The following is a 19,478-nucleotide window of genomic DNA, read 5'->3' as shown; positions in this document are numbered from 1 at the left end:
CTAATGGCATGGAGCACAAAGGGTGGATCAACAATCGGCCCTCTTCTATCTTGGGAGCATATGGTAAAGTTCTCTCGCTCTCTACACACAATTTAAATCACATATTACAACATAATTTTTTGTGTACTTCTGGATAAAGGGTAGTCTAAAGGCAAAAGTTCCACACATTCATAAGATTGCTGCAACCTCTTTTTTCAAATTGCAAAGCACGCGAACGTAAGAACAATTAGGGGTCATTATTATCATCAAAATCCAAAAATCCAAAAATCATCAAAATCACCAATGGGTACTGACCTATCCAAAAGCACTCCCACTCACTCTGAGAAAGGAATTCCTTATGTAAAGATCGGATGGTGGAAGATGGTATGATATATCATTAGTGTAGGTCCATTTTGGGCGGCAACTTCATGTTCACTGCCATAATATCTACTCCCTAAATTTCGCAAAATATGGTCTTTTAACACCTTTGTGTGCCTGTAACAAATTGGTATTTTTAATATGAAAGAATGTTTCTGCCACCTGTAAATGCCTTTTTTTTTTAAATCTGAAGATATGTTTCCTCTGAAGGTTCTCCGAATCTCATGGCTTTTTGTGCGCTTTTATCAGTTCTGAAAATATCTGAATTTTTTTTAAATGTCCGGTTTTGAAGATTTTCCTCTACACTGTTTTAGCATGTGCCATGTAGGATGCTGTCAATGGAGTAAATTGACAGAAAAGGGCTCACAAACAAATAATACAAGAATGTCGAAAACCATTAAGCAGCCTTTTAACTGGTATGCTGCTACAATTCTCAAATAACATTTGATACCCATTATAATTCTTACTCACTTAGCAGCCTTTCACTGGTATGCTGCTACAATTCTCAAAATAACATTTGATACCCAAGATCTTTTCTATATTATACAGATGTTCTCTTACCAAATGACACCCGTTCAGTATAAATGGAAATCCAGAGAGTGAAGACGACAAAGTATAGATGGAGTAAATTGGCAGAAAAGACCTGCTCCCGCTCATTGCTCACAAACAAATAAATTTTACTCTTTGAGAAATGATACAAGAATGTCAAAAACCTCATCTTTAGATGAGAATGTCTGTAGCATCTATACAGCTATTGCTCGATGACTCCTATAAACAAATCTCATCCCTGTGTGTAGAACTAGCCCTCAAAACTTTTAAAGCGCATGGGCTTAGCATATTTACAATGCAAAAGCTTAGACTACATTGGCTTCTCAGCCTGCTTTACCTCCAGAGTCAATCAGCTACAACTTGATGGGAGTTCATATATGCAAGATTTGGTCAACTTCCAAATCTGCTTGTCCCATTCGTCGACCATCATGACTCCTGGACAGAATCAAAGAATGGAATCTAAAGTGGAAAGGGGCTGAATGGATTGAATGGCTGAAGGGTAAAGAATTGACTCAACTTCATGATCATCACAGCATACAATGGCTTCAGGATTTTAGGGCGTCCTTCATATTGCTTTTGTACAAACTCGTGTAGTATTACAGATGCCACTGCAAGAAGTGGTCCAGTGCTAAATATGGCCGTAGTAAAGAATAGCATGTGACTTGCATGAGCTTCTCAACTCGATCATGCTGCTTGTGGTTGCAAGAAAAAGAAACCAGGATTTTCTCTCAAGACAGATGGAGGATCCACATCTGCTAGATCGATTTCTGGCATAGACTTTGATATATCATCAACAGAAAAGGGTATGCTGCAGTGAAAGTACCAACAGAAACTGTCGTAATCAGCACTTTCCATACACTCAATACTCAACTGAATAAAATGCCATAATCAAGTTCTGCTATCATAAGATCATTATGGAATGAGAAATATTGCAGTATCCTGAACTATGACTTCATTTTGTACCCTAATATTCCACACTAATAACAGAAGTTGCAAGAATTCAAAAACACATGCAATCACCGATCATCACAAGCTCCTTCTCAGCTCTCTAAATTCATGCAGCTGCACTATACATCACCCAATGATTATTTTATTATGTGTCATTTGTACTACGTAAACTAGAGGCTCAGAGAGTCAAAGCTCCCAATCATATCTCTCTGGCAGATCATGTTTACAGGCCTAGAACACTTGCAGGCCTTGGTACCTCCTGACTTGCTAGACATCTTGATAAGATTGAAGATCACCATGCTGTATTGGACATCTTTAACAACCCAAGAAAATAATTCAGATGTGACTCACCTGGAATCATCATCCAGCAAGAATGAGTTGCTCACAGCATTATTTGAATCCTCTGTCATCAAGACCCTCATGTTTGCAATAACCTGGTGATAAGGAAGACCATAAGTGAGCACAGAACAAAAACAATGTCAAGATTCCATACTATCAGAAGTGCTTGAAACGTGGAGGAAACCCACATACAACACTGATATTCGGACACATTCTCAACTTTGAAAAACGGCATCCTCAACTTGAATGCTGAGCTATTAAACATGATGGTTTCAATGAGATATTCAGACATATTCTCAACTTTGAAAACGGCATCCTCAACTTGAATGCTGAGCTATTAAACATGATGGTTTCAATGATAGATCAAAGGCTATACTCCTAAGAAAGAACACCGCAATTTCAGTATCCTTACTTGGATGACAGCAATGTTTATTTTGTTTGGAATGGTCATAAAACAACAAAGCCAATGGTCTCTAAGCCTCAAGGCATGGAACTATCCATTAGCAAAACCTACACAAACATCCCCAAGTCCAGCCCTGCATTAAAACCAATCTTGAACAAAAGTCACCATTTTTTGACTGGAAATACAAATCCAGGGAAAAGGCCCTTTCAGAGTGTGGGCAAGCAGTTGAAGAGATCAAGTTTCTTCCATGTTCAATAGATTGCAGCCTAAAATCCTTACCAAGGCACTAGACATGCCACTATGAGACACCCCTTGGGAGAGCTCAGAAAGAAAGGCTCAAGGCTGATACCTGAGGACAAAAGGACATTTTCAAGATACAGATCCTCCTAATAATCAGTAATTCCATCCTGGAAGAACTCTCATCATATATCTCCATCTGCATGATCCTTCCTTCGAAGGAACAGAAACCAATACAGTCATATGAACCGTGCTGATATTTAATGCACAAGGCTCATAGCTTCAATCCTAAAAGATGACCAAACATTCAATCTAACCACACAGATGTCCTCGAGAATATAGGTAGGTCAGAGTTGCAGTGACTTAAGTGCTAGGGTTGTAGTGAATATACTGCGCCCTTATCTGATAGCATGCATATATGTCAGTAATGTGTTCCTTCAAAACGAATTCTAAGCTATATAACAATCACTGAATTGCCATCAAACTTGCAGCAAACACGTTTGATATCATTAAGCATATTTGTCAAGAGAAAGTGATTGTCCAATGGCCACTAGGATTAATGTTCCAGGCCTCCAGGAATTTCAGTTAAGGATCTATCAAACTGCTTGATCAGATATGCTTCAGGCTATCACTAAATGAACAGATTCACGAACTCTGTCTCCACAAATAAGATGAAGCTTTTTATCAAAAAATCTTGTTAGTGGTAACAGAATACAATGCTTTTGCTAGTGCTGTAAATCAAGGAAAAGCTTTGTGAACCTTCATAGCCAAATACATTCCAGTCAGCATCATTATAACAAACCAATCCATGTTCTCACCATAACATCAACAAATTATACTTTTGATAGCCGTATGGGAATGATACTTCTTTCTCCCTTCATAATGCCATAACAACAGGTTAAACATTTAACATGCTCATTGTAAGAGCCCACATTGGTATTTTTTTGCCATCTCATCAAAGAACTCACCTCTGGTGAAACACTGTGAGTCCCATACTTGTCATCCCAATACATGGTGCTGATACGATACAGTTGCTGTATGCTTAGAACCTATGCACAATCAGATAGAAAAGTAAGAGTTCAACAGCTTTGATGCACTCTCAGATCACTTGGCTAAGTGAAAAAAATTTCACGAATGGAATGATAGGTTACTTACTGGACAGAGATCATGTGTGATCTCATCTAGAGACTTCTTTGGTTTCTGATGTATAACCTGCCGAGAAACACACAAATATGGTAAATTTCTCAAGGTAGATCCTTCAAAGCCAAAACATGTAACTGCAAACTTGCTGCTGATTGTGGTGCTACCCTAAAACCTCCAAAAGAGATGCTAGTAATGTAAATGTTTCCAGTCATAATTGCTACTTCCAATACTAAAACACAGTTTTGACATTGTCATTGTCCCTTTCCTCAAGCTGATACACATGATAAAATTACCACAACACAGCTAACAAGCATCTGGAAAAAGAATTAGCAAACATACAGCCATGCACTTGAGATAAACAGAAGTGTGAGGAGGACAAAGATGAGGAAAAAACTTCTATGAGCACACTACCAAGAACAATCTATTGTATGGATAGTTTTTCATGCAGTGACCAAAAATAGGAAAATCTATTCCATTGACACAATAATAAGATCATGAAACTTACCAAGAAACCAACAGCCTGTCTTATATGCTTAAGCTCATCCCAGGATGAACCAGCATACTGCAAAACAAAAGAGCTCATTACATTCTAGAAAGCTCAAATGAAAAGCGGATGGAATTTAACTGTTTGCTTGCCCTTACCTCTTCTGTTGCTTCATAAACCCAGTGTTCCAATTCGGCCAGCCCAGCCTTAACATACTCCCCATTGCTAAATGAGCAACATTCACGCCGCAACAGTAAACTGACAAGAGCAATGGTATTAGTGCACATATCACAGAAAATAATGAGCTTGGAAAAAGCACACCAAAAAAGTATGGCTGAAAGTTGATGAAACCTGTACTTTGCAAAAGAGGACCATACCTATTGAATAACTGCACATTGATGTATGAAAATATCTGGGTAAGAACCTTGCGAACCAGAAACGGTGGTACCTGTAGAATACACTCAACATTGTTAGTAGCTACAGCTAGAGGTGAGGTCATATTACTTGTGAAAAAAGAAGCTCCCACAAGAAAAGAAAGGCCCTATACATGATTGGCTCGCATAGTGCTGAGTAAGTTGCTTAGACTCTTTATTATGCTGTGCCAATGACTGCTCAGTATCTGCTGTGCAGTAGTACTGGCATGTACAGACCTTGAAGCTACTTTACCCAAAGTTGCCCTAGACGTTCTAGGTGCCTGAAAAAGGGTAAACAGCAGATTCTGAGAAACTTACACTGTCTGTAAAATTTCTACCATAAAACTCATTGAAAGAATACACCTTTTAGGACTTTAAAGAAAATGGAGTTCACAGAAGTATCATCAATTGGATTGACAAACAACCAAAAATAAACACACTTGCTAGATGATTACAGCACAAAATGGAGCATACCTAAACAACAGATAAGAACTAAACCAAATAGATAAAAGGTTAGACGAAGATTGTGGCCAGCTATCAACCTACAGAATGGTCAACCCTGTACATTCAATATGTAACCCATGGAACAATAGAGTACAGTCCCACCCCAAAAAGAACAAATTCACCCACAACCTCCTCCATGTTCAAAATAACAACGGTTATTATACACCTTTATATTTGACCAGTTAACTCAGTAAAGCTTCAACCTCAGAATGAAAAAGATCAAACCTGAATGCAAAGTGAAAGCAGAGGTGTTATCTCCTTCTTAAGGTTGTCACGAATCATCCCATATATCTTCTCCACATAAGCAGTTAGTTGCTGCTTGAACAGCAAGGCTGGATACTTAGCTTCCACTTGCCGCATTGTATCTAAGCCACCTATAACTCCTCCATTTCCAAATGAAATGCCCCCCGCAGCAGGAGAAGAACGGAAACCCTGATATTATCAGGAAATGACAGAATAACGTTACAAACTCTCATGGAACCAGAACCCACACTCGAGTCTAGTCTGAAACTTTGTTCATTTGAGAAAGTGTCTATTTTCTAAACACAAATTCAGAACAAAAAATGGAACAAAAAGAAAGACAAAGCTTGTTCAATGCATCGACAGAAAGAATTATCATCTTACTTGAGTCATGCGGCCAAACAAAGTGGAAGACGTTCTGCGTCTCTGATGTGCAATACCTCCTGCACCACTAGCTTTAAGGGTGCGTTGGAGAAGGAAGAGTAAGGTTGATGTGTTTGACAACCAGTATGCCAATACATCATTGTTTTCCTGGCTCTGAAATTGAACCAATATGAGATAAACTCAAGTAAGAACAGACAAACCAATCACATAAATCTATCTTTTCTTTAACTATTTTCTTCGTCGATGACCATTCTATCAAGAATGGCCATTAAATCTCAAATCAATATTGAAATATCTTTGTAAGCCACCTCAATAGCTGTTCCAATGGTCTGAATAATGCGGTCAAACACGTTGGTTCTTTCCGCTTCAAAGGAGCGCCATTGGAGTAGAGACTTGTAAATTATACAAGCCGCTACAGGTCGATCTCGACTGAATCCAACATCTTGAGTGACAGACTTCAACAATGCATCAAGATTCTCCTGTGCAGTAAACATAGACACATAAGATCGACCACTAACATCAAATCCATCAGCTTGACAGCAGTGTCTGCACAAAAGAAGCAACTCAAGGCATCGATAAACCAAACTAGCAACTACTACATTAATAAATTCGAACTATCAAGAATCTCTCTATGAATTAGCAGGTATTAATCCATCTGACCCAAGCTCATTATCAAATTAAAATGTTGTAAGATTGTCAAAACTACTACTTCAGCGTAGGTCCAGATAAGAAATTAGGCAAGCAGGCAATCTCTGCACATACTTTTAAAGATGCAAATTGCTCCTTCCTAAGCCCACTTAGAACACATAAACTTGTTAGAACATCAAAATAAAAGCATACCTGTTGCCTGTCAGTGAGAAGTTTCTGACGCCTTTGTTCTGCCTCAGACTGTTCCCTCTCTGAAGAAACAACAGTAGCTGCATCCTGCAGATAAACCCATAAAAGACAATTTAGACTTTAGACATCCTCCTAAGATCATGAACTACTAAGCACGCAAGAAAGTTATCAACTAAGATATGTCCTTCCCTGCTCAAACTGGGAATTGGAAGAACAACCACATCATTGTAGATGCAAGTTTTGACTAGCAAACTATATAACAAGTTACAGCTTAGTTTAAATATTTGGAAGAGAATGTATGACACAAAGACAGGTTCGTTTAGGCAGCAAATGGACTGAGATGCACCAACCCCCTTCGTTGTAAAACATAAAAGACAATAAGCAAACAAGTGCGCACTAGCGTGCACTGGAGCATTGCCCTTTTGTTTCCAAGAAAGGCTCCTAGCACTACTTTATTTCCAAAAAGCAAGAGCTCTCTCAAGATTTTGCTTTACTGTTTAAATGAGAGAGTTTAGAAAAAAACAAAGTGAACTTGAGCGTAACTCAATCAGCTATAAACAAGTCTAAAAGTGGGAAACTTAAGTTAAGTAGGCAACTGTTTTTTTGAAAAAGAACACCTTGTCACCATGCCATAGTAATAGCAAACAGGCAATGCTAATGAAGTGAAAAAAAAGAGGGCCTATTCGACTGTCACAAAGGAATCACAAATGCATAAAGAAGACATGCTTGCACTACAAATGTGCCAGATATGAAGATTGAGACAGCATAACACCAAAAATGAACACCTAGCACTACAAAGCTGTTTGAAAACGCACAAATATAGTGCACCCAAGTTTAGTAGCACTATGATTTGAATGTGCCAACATTAAAACAGGAGGATTTATAGAAAGGCAGAGTACCCAAAGAGCATATAAGTCAGCCCACACAGTGGCACACCACCCTAGACAGCTTATGCCTATAAATAGGCAATCACTTCATTCAATCTACAACACTTAGTCATTCTTCACCCCTCTTCCTCTGTCACTCTGATACACTTCCCTCTTCACCCCATTGCTACACGTGACCCTACAGGAGGACATTGCAATTCATGGTCACCCTTCCTCTTCTCCTTCAAGCGCCTTGTTCCCTCATCATCAAGTCTATGTTTGGAGGCCTTCAATCTTGCGACCTTCTTTCCTTGCTGGCAACATCTCCTCCACCAAGTGGCATTAGTCTACTTGCATTTTGGGTCTTCTCCACCTAGCGACAATCTCCACCTACTAGCATCAGCATCTACCTTGTGTTTTCGACAAAGGAGGCCCCTACAGTTTGCATTTGCCATCATCAAGCATCGCCTCCACATCCAACGACCTTTCCCACACATACATCACCATTCTACAGTTTGCATTTTCAGCATTTTGGGCTCTAGCATTAGCGTCTGCAACGTGGCTCAACTCCCCGATATCAAGGGACTACAATTCGCTCCCTCGACAGTTGACGATCATCTTCCACATCTCCGACGGCGTAAAAGGATTGCGGTTTGCTCCCTCAACAGTTGTCCTTCTCCTTCCAGTGAAACTTCAATAGTCCACTGCCCAAAAGATTACATTTCACTCCCTTCACTATGCACATTCCCACAAGTGTTGTCGCTTGATTCAAACAGGATAATTATCTTTTGAGCTTTGGCTCTGTTGTATCAGCTTTTCTTCTCATAGCATGATTCAGTGCATCATCACCGTATTCTTGTGTTTCTGAGTTTCTTTTCTCTCTCAATGTTTGCCATACACACTATGTTTCTCTCCACAAAACCCACTCTCTCTCTGGTCTCTTTGTCATTTTTTTGAAATGGTATCAGAGCATAGCTTTTTTTTAAAATGGTATCAAAGCCAAAGGGTGCCATGAAGATCCTCTTCACCGGAGAAGGCAAAGAAAAGCTGCAGATTCGGGATCATCTACTAATTTCCTCCCTTCATTTCCACTGCATCACCAAGAGATAGAATACCCTTCTCCCACCCACCCTCCCTTTTACAAGTTGAGACTCCAATGCTATGACTTCTCCATAGGCAAACAAAAAGACCACTCGATACTCCTCTTCCGACATCACTAGAACCCCCACACTGATGCTTTCCAGCATGGACCTTTGCTCCATACACCACTGGTGTATATGCGTCTACCCATAGGCACTCGTTGTGCCACCTCTCCCTTCTTTGTGTTTTGCACACAGGAGGCCCCTACAATCTGTGTTTGCCATCATCAAGCATCGCCTCCACATCTAGTGAACTTTCCCACACAAGTGTCAACATTCTATAGTTTGCGTTTTCAGCATTCTAGGCTCTCGCATTTGCATTTGCAGTCTAGCTCAACTCCCTGCTATCAAAGGAGTGCAATTCGCTCCCTTGACAACTGGTGATCATATTCCACATCTCCCATGGCATGAGAGAACTCCAATTCGCTCCCTCGACAACTTCACTTCTCCTTCCAGTGATTACTTTGATAGCCCACTGCCCAGAGGACTGTATCACACTCCCTTCACTGTGCATATTCCCACAAGTGCTGCCACCTGATTTAAACAAGACAGTGCAGTTATCTTCTGAGATTCGGCTTTGCTGTATCAGCTTTTCTTCGCATAGCATGATTCAGTCCATCATCACCATGTTCTTGTCTTTCTAAGTTTCTCTTCTCTCTTAGTGTTTGCCGTACACACTCCGTGTTTCTCCCCACAAACCTACTGTCTCTCTGGTCTCTTAGTCATTTTTTTGATGGGCAACATTATAGAAATTGATTACAGCAAACCATTAGACATGATTAATAGACCACTTTTTTAATGCCTTCTCCCAGTTATAAGAAACTGTAATGATGCCAGAAAACTGCTCAAGAAAATCTGGCATGTCTTTGGCTTCTTTCCTTCTCGAAAGCTAGCCTTACAGACATAGATGCCAGAAAATTGTACATAGTTCTATTCAACTGAAGAATAGAAGTTTCACTTACAGGTGGTGTTCCTGGGGTTCTTGGTTCACCATTCACAAGCATGCCATTTTCAGGGCTCCTCTGCCAATGCCCAACCAGAAGACATTTTATGGACAATGTGAAACCATTAAATCTAAGTTTTGCACAAACGTCAAGTCTTCAGAATCTACGCTAAGAACAATGGTAGCCAACCTGTATAACGGTACTTTTGAAGCGGTTACTCAAGCCCTTCGCTGGAGAGATTACCAGTGTTTGCTGGCGGAGGACTTGATTTTCTGATTCCAAATTCGAAAGTTTCTCTTCCATCCTACAAGTATACAATACATTTTTCCAAACAGCTTGAGCTTGTGCATTACCTTGTCAAAACACTCAATGAATGCTGAACAATTCCAGAAGCAAGTCAAGCAACACTCTAGTCTAGTCTGTGAATCTGACACATGGACCCCATATTCAGTTTAATGCTGGCTGTGAATAGTGCTCTTAAAGTTAAAGGAACATGAAAACTCGTGCAATTTTTACCCATATCCCCAAATAGCCTCAGATCTTCAGGAAGCTACCCACCTTTGAAACTTTTCACCTCTATTTCAAGAGTTTTCCATTCCCCAAATCTCAAGATACCCAACTTTGGGGCATAGTACAGCAAGAGCCCCTAACACTTGAATTTTAGAAAGCTTCAAGATTGTCCCGAGTTCAATCAACAAACAGGTCTGATGTATTCTAAAGCTGTGCATTTCTTTTCTAATTTTTCCTTCCTTGAATTTATGTCCTGACAACGCTGCATCAAGCAGGATAGGCTCAAACTCTACATTCCTTTCAAAAAGTTTATAACTGGGCATTTGATCAGAGACGACAGTGCTTTGAACCCTATAAGCTGTTTTAGTTCCTACAAATTGTACTTCAAGAGAACATAATGCACCTTTGCATGGCTTCCTGAAGTTGCTCGACTTTTGATTCAGCTTCAAGTGCTCTTTGTGTCTTCTCATCAATTTCCTTCTTAGCTCCCACAAACTTAGCCTCAGCTTCAGCTGCTCTCTTTTCAAGGGCATCCATCAAGTCCTAGGAATTACAACAACCACCATGTTTTAAAATTGCAAGCCAAGAAAGTTAGTAAAGAAAAGAAATTATGGCATGCCCCTCAAAAATTTCAAATTGATAAGAAATGAAAGCAAATGAAAAACATCAGGAGATGGAGAAAGACACAAGCACGGCCTTTGAATTCTCTCCTTTTCTTCTCTCTCCACCCACCCCCCCAAGCCAAAAAAAGGAAACACATGCACAGATCATTCAATCATAGGGAACCCCAAAATGAAGCCTTTAGGCCATATGGTTTCCTTTTAAGGTCTACGAACAGGCCTAGTGAGGTGCTATGTTGAATATAACCTCACAGTCAAGACTGCCAACATTCACAATATGTTCAACTATGACTGTAAGACTCAAGACATTTTAAACATACTAACCTTGAGCTTTGTGTTCTCATCAACAAGTTTCTCCAGTTTTGCATTATTAACTTCGATAACTTGTGTTGCCTGAGATTCTTTGATGCTAGAGACAGCTTGGTCTGCTGCTTGCTTACTCAGAACTCTCTCTTGTGCAAGGAGTGCATTTGCTGTCTCTAACTGAGTCTGCATCTCATTTAGTGTGGCTTGAAGTTTTGCTATCTCTTGAGATTTCGCTTCCTCCACATCCGTCTACCATCAACATATAAAAACATCAAAATCTTTCATCATTCAATTAAAGTATTTAGAACTTAGCACATTTTCTTAACATCATGTGGGCTTTCAACTTAACACACTGTACAAGCAAGTGAAGCTAAAAGACACAGGGTCCAAAATAAGAGCTATACAACAGCAGTTACTGCTAACACAATGCCATGCAACAATCAAAAATGCACATCACAACATCACATTAAGAACCATCAGCATTACTTTACTTGGAAAACTGGTGATCAAGGAATATCACAAAAGGTTGAGCTACAAAGTAGAGAGATCACATAATGAGAAAATTGCACCCACAGTTCAATGAAAGAATTACAACCCCTATTTCGTGAGCCAAGAGGCCCTTTCTTACTTTTAAGCCACTAAATCCCTGAAATAACGGAAAGCCCTGTTCTTGTCTTTTGAGCTACTAAGATCCTAAGATGTGTCTTTAAGCCACTAAGGTCATGGGATGTATGTTTCCTCCAAATAAATGCAGAACCCTGGCCTCCTCTAAGGAGAAAGCTATAACAAGTACAAGCAAGTCATCAAATCAGCCGAAGTAAACTTTTGCTAGGTGATAGGCCACGAAAATCCGCCCATCAAATCACTACAGAATGCTAAGGATCCAAGATCCTTAAATCTAGAACTTCAGTGGTAAACAAATATGTGGAAACCTTATGTTGTGATACATTTTTTCCGTTAGCAAAGCTCTTTTTACTATGCATACACAGACTGCACTTTAATGTAACTTGTGACCTCGATGTATTCACCTAACACATTTACAGTTTAGGAACCTCGTATTGTATGACATTTTCCATGTTAGAAAGCTCTTTTCACAAACATATGTTAATAAGCATTAGAAATCTTCATAGGCCCCCTGTAGAGAGAGAATTAAAATGCCATCCATCAAGTACAGCTTCATGCTTACCCTGAGTCTTTTCTCCAGTTGTAAACGCCATGTGAGCTCCTCACAGCGCTTCTCAAGTTTTGTCTTGGCTTCCTGCAATGCACCTGTCTCCTTTGCAGCCTATAGACAACCCCATCAAAGTGTCAATAGAAAAGAAACGGTATGCTCTCTTAGAGAATACACCAGGACACTAGTCAACACAACTCCAGCAAACAAGCTCTACCCAAAATATCACCTAAATCCTAGGGTTCTTTCACAGAAAATTGAAGCGTCAATAGAGAAGTAGCAGTATGTCCAGCTAAGGCCCTCTTACAGAGTAAACCAGAATCTTAGTCAACATTACTCCAGCGACAAGCTCTACTCAAATGCCACCTAGTCACTTCGCAAAACATAAATTCTGGGGTCTCTTCCTCTATAACCTTCAAATGTAACAAAGTACTTCTCATATGCTGTGCAAAAGCAACTTGCTCCTCTTAAGAGTAAAAATGTGTAAATCCTAACCTCAATAAGCTTTTGGATATGTGTTACTCTGAATTCCTCGCCATACAGAGCTTAGCCTTCTATGACTAAATAATTACTTCTTTCATGGATGAAAACATGAGAATCATAAAGGTTGAAAACCAAAATATCTGGCCTCAGTGATCAACAATGCAAAACTTGGTCCTCCATGGTATTACCCTAGACTGCATTCTCCTCCAAAGATCCAATACACCCAACAGTGTTAAGTGAACTTGAGTGCTGCTCACATTCACAGAAGGTGCCAACTTTTCAGGAAGCCAAAACAAAACATTTTAACCAAACATAAACATGGAAATAACAATTGCATTTTAGGCAAAAGGGGTTGAAAGTCCACTGATTCAATCTACAATTGAAGCCAGATCCTATCACCCATGACCAATAACAATCCCATTTTAGGCAGAAGGGGTGATTCAATCTAGAATTAAACCCAGATTTTATCACCTACGACCTTCTCTTTGATTGATCACAGTATACTGTACTTAAAAAACAAAAAAAAAGCCTTTATGAACTTGGCAAAATAAGGATCAGCATTTTTGACTGCCCTTCCAGCTTAGTCCTAACTTCATTGGATTTTTCGTACTCAACAGTGAACAGTGTTAGGCAGTCTCAAATCCCTTGTAGTAGATACTCCCTTGTCAGCTCGCAGCATGTAGATGTCTTCCTTCATATACTTACATATTTGCAATCTACAAGGCTTGTATTGTATTTAACCCCAGTTTATTTGGCTGAGGTAGTAATTGACAAATTTTGCTTTTCTTGGAAAGATAAAGATAATCTTAAAGCCCACATGGAACAACCAACCTACATTTGGCAAGACTAAAAACAACAAAAACATAATCAAGATGGATATGATAAAGCCTGAGCAAAAAACTAGAATGCACGTGCTAACAGTTAGAGAGCAATTAATGTTATCTAAGCAGAAATAAACAAGCAGAGCATTTGCCTCAGGACAATGACTAGGCACCCATCTAATAGCGACCATCACCAAAACTCCCAAGATAGCAGATTATACTGAGAGGAGCAATTCCTGAGGAGCACTTGAAATCTACAATCTGGGACTCACCATTTTGAGCTTTTTGAGCTCCTTTCTTGCAAGCCTTCCTCTCCACATACACTGGAATGTTAAAGTGGCCTTGCGTAGCTTGACATAGTCAGAACGAGCCTTGTAACCACGCCATCTAGTCTGCAATATGCATTTAAACATATCAGACAGGGGAGAACTTATCAGTTTGCATTTAAACTTGAAACCATTATATCATAATCCTAAGGTCTTGACAGTTAATAACTTATCAATTGGCATTCAAGAAATGTGTTGACTCATTTATTTCTAACTTTTGCCTTAATAGATCTAAGGCAACAATACCATAATTCTCATGTACAGTCAGGACAGACCGACACAAATGCGCACACAAAATTCTACAATGGCATGTACACACATTACACAACCCTCGAACCTTATATCTTATTCAATAAACCCTGCTGTGCAAACTTTTTATGCAGCTTCCATTACGAACAATCATTATACTTTCCCAAATGGTCAATGGCACAACTTATATCTCAAGTTTCAACTTGAAAAAAAGTGGCAGAGCAGAGCAAAAAACTGGAAAAAGATGATCCACAGAAGCAAAAGAGGAAAAGGACAAAGAAATGCGACTGTAAATATTCATAACTGAACATAACAGGGAAAGCAGTCAACAAAAAGAAAAGACATATGTTTGCATGTGAAATATCTTGCATACTTTGTATACACCAAAACTTGTGAAACATTTGAATTGCTTTAAATACAACAAACCAGAGTTACAGCAGACCATGTCGAGACTATCAGGATCCTGGAACAAAATGGCATGTACTAAAGGCTCATGGAATCTAATAAGGGTTCTTATGTAGACCCATGCTGACAGACCATAACACCCCCTTACATAACACTCTACGAATCTAGTCTGGCATTAAAAGAAATTAGAATATCAGGAGTGATGGAATGACCTGAATTTGAATGGCAGCACGGGTTTGCCGCCTAAACCTGTACTCTTTCCTAGCAAGCATTCCACGGAAGCCTGCCTGGATCACAATAGCAGCAGCACGCATCTTCCTATATGCCCTTTGGGCTCGCCATCTGCGTACATGTTTCTGAATTTGCACAGCTGCTGCTTCCCTCTTCATCGTTGCATAAAGATTCCGAGCAAGTTTACCTAAAAGAAGAAAGCTAAGACAAAGCTAAACACTTTCCAAATTGCAGGCCATATATAAACAACACATCCATTGACTTCAATAAGGTCCTCAACCTGATAGATACATGGCACAACTGACAAAATAAACTTCTTGGATTCATTTACCTCGCCACCGTGCCTGCACACAGATAGCAGCCCTTCGCAAGGCCTTGAGTTCTCTTTGAGCCAGAAAAGTACGCACTTTTCTCTGAATTACTTTTGCAGCATTCCCCAACACCTCTGACCGTCTGGCATCAAGTTCAGCCATCTGACCAGCTCTGAGAAACACCTTTGTTTTTCCTATCTGGTTAAAGAATGAATCAATCAGACCAAAAAAATACCGAATAAAAACCAGTCACATACCCTGTAAGATGCATGTTTTGTGCAACAGAATATTACTATCTAATTGTCATAATAACAGTTTGAGATACTGTTTATACAGGAAAAGGATACTTGAGATTCATAGGGCATCATTCAGAAACCCAAAGGATCAAAACTAGACTTACTGGGTATGTGGCATAGGACTAAGAAATCTGAAGTGCTCTTTGCACTAGAAGAATACTAAGGAAAGAGACTCGTGAGAAAGAAATTAAGGATTAAGAAATGTGGTGTCATGTAAGGTCACTGATGTATTTAGGGTGCCTACTATTATCATAAATTGTGTGCTGGTGAAATTTGCTTGACTTAGAGACTCCGAAATGTGGCCGCCAGACTGGTAAGACTTTGCTGAATGCATGATTCTAAGGTATAAGCAATCAGGTTCTATGAGTTCTACTTAAAGAACAAGATTTTCATCCAAAAATCTTGTAAAATGAAAGGATCGACAACTCATAGATCAAAGCCTGGTTCATTGTGGCTTGCATAGCCTCTTGCACACAGACAGTGAGGGTACCTTCAATGCATGTGGATTGCATAGCCAATTGCACATGGACAGGGTGAGTGCACCTTCGACACACGTAATGGAACTCAGGTTAATGTGCACAGATTCAACCCTAAAGTAGCACAATGCAGGAAAATATATTTCTTCTCTGTGTCTTGTTCATTGTGCGACACATTCTGTCAGCACTTGCATCATGCATGATCATAACATAGGATTCAGCAGTGCAACAATTTGATGATCGTGCAATGCAGTTATGAAACAGAGAATCTGCTGTTGTGAAGCAGACATTACTTGATTGAATAGTCACGTTGCACAGTTGAGCCTTCAGCACAATTCTCCCAACAGCAAGACCAGACAACAATGTTGACCCTAGCAAGAGTCCCCATGCCATATATCGGTGCAAGTTAGCATGAAATATATGATGGCAGCAGCTACAATCATGGGTAGATGACTGCCTTGATTTACTAGTCCCATTGTTGTTAAGAGCATGTGCAAATCATTTGTCCAACTTAACCCCACTCAAAAGCCTGCTATCTCAGAAATTATCATAGCCAAACATTTCAAGCCCACAAAAAGGTCTTTCACGGGCCCTCAGACGTGAGATACCTGAAATATGAGAGATCGGAACACCTCATAAAACACTTTCTAAGTTTCCTGAGACATGTTAATTCGCTCAAAATGGTTGACGCATTTTAAAACAGCATGCATTAAAATGAATAACTGGAACACTTGTTTCATAAAAAAACTAATGGGAAAACTGGAATACTATTTTGTCCTACAACTTCTAATGTTACAGCCAAGTTCTCCATCATGAAAGCTTATCAGTGAGTGTCCTATGATTGACAATTTTTTAAGTACACAGGATTCACTTCCGGAATCCCATGTGCCTATGCTTGCCAAATAATTTTATATCACAGCACGTCACCTGTGGTGCCATGTTAGGATCATGTGACATGCATATCAGTGAGCGTCCTATGATTGACAACTTTTTAAACGCACAGGATTTACTTCAGGAATCCCATGTGCTTATACTTTAAAAATCATTTTATATCACAGCATATGACCTTTGGTGCCATATTAGGATCATGTGATGTGCATCCTCTTTGAGGATGTTTCAAACTGAACAATATTTTCGGCTGAATTCCAATGTTTTGACCATGCAGCAGTCATGGCAGAAAAATGATTAACGTTAGCCTTACAAGTTACAGTATTCTAAAAAAAACTGATGAGCTTTCATCTAAACTGTGTAAGCAGGTTAAAACTTCAGGCACCCTATTGATGGATTTGTTAGTGCATACAAGTAAGATGCAGATCCAGAGAATCAGAAGTAAAATCAATTACCACAAATATCACTTTTAACTGACTTAAATAAGACCAAAAGCCACCAGAAGGAACTAAGACACACCTGATAGTTTGAAAGTTTCATCTTCTTTAAAATTTCTTCAGTGCCTGCCTTTTCATCATAACTGCATGGCAAAATAGCCAGTTTAGATGGTGGCAAAAGACATATAACACATAAACTAGAGGAATCTGTTAAACTAGAGGAAATATTGAGTGGTACAGCACAAGCATTAAAAACCTAGCTTGTTACCTTCCTTCAAGGACTTCAGGGGCAAGAAGGCCAAAGCGATCAATAAACTCATCAAAAGTTCTCCGGGTAGGATAACCAGCACAGCTAATTCGTACAGCTTCCAGAACACCCTACAGATAACACAGACGAGCAATTTTCTTGGCAGGTTTGACATACACAATTCAAAGAGAGTTTACTTAATAGAGAAGTTCAGAATCCTCTTCTCTCTCAAACAGCTAGATGATGACAAGCATTGAGAAACAGCACAAAGGGCATTGAGCCTTACACCACAACGGAGTTGCTGCAGAACATTCATATTCTCAAAACGGCCTGGCTTATTATAGGGATTTGGCTTCACACATCGGATGTAATGAGGCTGGGTTGAGTTCAATGTGTCCATAAGCGCTTGCAATTGTTGCTGTTGTGGCACCAAAAAGGAGAAAAACATTTTTTAAAGTTAGCAAAGGCTGCGCTGAAGAAAGCTTGAAACCATTCTTTTCCAAAAATTTGATGCTCAGTGGTATGCTACTTAATGAGTTGCCATTTGTATTATTTATCAAAGCAAAAACAACCACAGGAACTTGTCAAAACTCTTCTACGTTCTTACCTTGAAACGAGTACCAATTGATGAGAACTTGTAAGAGGACTTTGAGGATTCCTCTGGCAATGGAGGAAACAGACTTGCAACAAATGGACATTTCGATGACCCCAGTAAGGCCTGGTGCTCCGCAACCACATAATCTTTGTTCTTATCGAGGAAAAGATCTGCTTGATAAGTTACCTGCCATCCAACAGATGTTGGTTCATTCATGCTGTGAAAGCATAAGAAAGCAGAAACCAATAAGCCAATGCACCCACACTTACCTCACCAGCATAATGACATATGGTGAAGTCAGTGCGAGCAAGTTTAGGCTTGCTGAACCGTTTGTGGCTTTTAAAGGTTTGAAAAAGCTTCCCTGCAAATGTCTCATGTGTTGCTTTTGGAAACATGCTGCAAGCAGAATGCAACAGCTTTTATAAACGTAATTCACTTGATCATTAAATTGGGAGTCTGCTGTTCAGCTCAGAAATGCAAGGGAACACAACAGCCTCTTTAAAAAAGAATATGCCTATATGTTTACTTTGCCACAGACCACATAGAGTGATAAATACAAGGAAAAAATAGTTAATGAATTAGATTGCATACCAGGCTTCATCCAGCAGAGCAATTATTCCCAAAGGTTTCTGAAACATTGTCATATCAAAGAAAAAAGAATCAGGGAGGGACACATACCAAGCAGCAAGTATTTGCATTTTTGCAGAAATTTGCAAACATGTGCATTCTGTCAACAGAAACACATTATACCCATGCCACAACCCAACAAAAAAGAAACTAAGAGCCAAAAACCACCTTTTCTTTTCAAAAACCACTATCCACTCTCCCTACAGAAACCTTCCACCACCCTTTCAAAAAAAAAAGGATACGAAAAGTCAAAAACCACTTATTACACAACCTCTAGCCATGTAATTGATGCCTAACTAGAACTGAGGAATGTCTAGAGGAGATTTTTTGGAGCTAAATGTAAGGTTATGGTCCTACCAAAGCCACATATTGGAGCTCTAAAGGCTGTGCAACAGATCCAATTTGCTGCATGGAATCGCATCAGATGTAGGGGCCTGCAATAACAAAAGGTGCTAATTGCAAATTCCACATCCAAAAGCTGTTCAAGTCCAATAAAATGGCTGATATGTAGTGGCCCGTAGCTTTGGCCACCAAAGGTCACGAGGAGAAAGACATGACGCTCAAGTAGGGATCCTTGGACTGAAGAATAAAATGCTAAAACAGCTTAATCCAGTGGGTATGTACCATGGTGCCTTCCAAGAAGGTCCAATCAAACCTATTTTATGCTTTTCTCTAAATGTGTATGGAGAACT

The 19,478-nt window shown here is 39.6% G+C and overlaps 1 protein-coding gene across 1 annotated transcript in view; it reads right to left on the bottom strand.

Moving 5' to 3' along the window:
- Nucleotides 1-1,013: 1,013 nt before the first annotated feature.
- LOC148039663 (myosin-9-like) overlaps nt 1,014-19,478 on the bottom strand; it is a 36,541-nt gene continuing 18,076 nt past the window's right edge. The window contains exons 14-39 of the mRNA XM_087692561.1: nt 18,751-18,788; nt 18,429-18,555; nt 18,172-18,345; nt 17,851-17,982; nt 17,586-17,695; nt 17,400-17,460; nt 15,241-15,418; nt 14,891-15,096; nt 13,971-14,090; nt 12,410-12,508; nt 11,242-11,472; nt 10,701-10,840; nt 9,977-10,091; nt 9,806-9,865; nt 6,842-6,925; nt 6,310-6,480; nt 6,002-6,154; nt 5,603-5,809; nt 5,008-5,154; nt 4,838-4,908; nt 4,619-4,718; nt 4,482-4,538; nt 3,989-4,045; nt 3,802-3,882; nt 2,206-2,288; nt 1,014-1,714 (exon numbers count right to left, since the gene is read on the bottom strand). Of these exons, the coding sequence (XP_087548687.1) occupies nt 1,591-1,714; nt 2,206-2,288; nt 3,802-3,882; nt 3,989-4,045; nt 4,482-4,538; nt 4,619-4,718; nt 4,838-4,908; nt 5,008-5,154; nt 5,603-5,809; nt 6,002-6,154; nt 6,310-6,480; nt 6,842-6,925; nt 9,806-9,865; nt 9,977-10,091; nt 10,701-10,840; nt 11,242-11,472; nt 12,410-12,508; nt 13,971-14,090; nt 14,891-15,096; nt 15,241-15,418; nt 17,400-17,460; nt 17,586-17,695; nt 17,851-17,982; nt 18,172-18,345; nt 18,429-18,555; nt 18,751-18,788 (3,126 nt within the window). The 3' untranslated portion in view covers nt 1,014-1,590. The remainder of the gene's footprint in view (nt 1,715-2,205; nt 2,289-3,801; nt 3,883-3,988; nt 4,046-4,481; nt 4,539-4,618; nt 4,719-4,837; nt 4,909-5,007; nt 5,155-5,602; nt 5,810-6,001; nt 6,155-6,309; nt 6,481-6,841; nt 6,926-9,805; nt 9,866-9,976; nt 10,092-10,700; nt 10,841-11,241; nt 11,473-12,409; nt 12,509-13,970; nt 14,091-14,890; nt 15,097-15,240; nt 15,419-17,399; nt 17,461-17,585; nt 17,696-17,850; nt 17,983-18,171; nt 18,346-18,428; nt 18,556-18,750; nt 18,789-19,478) is intronic.

This window comes from Lygodium microphyllum, chromosome 2 (genome assembly GCF_053477565.2).
Source record: "Lygodium microphyllum isolate KBCC chromosome 2, Lygodium_microphyllum_v1.1.10, whole genome shotgun sequence".
In the NCBI taxonomy this organism is placed as follows: domain Eukaryota; kingdom Viridiplantae; phylum Streptophyta; class Polypodiopsida; order Schizaeales; family Lygodiaceae; genus Lygodium; species Lygodium microphyllum.
Note: the sequence above shows the minus strand (reverse complement) of the source record. Positions and strands in the feature narration are given on the sequence as shown.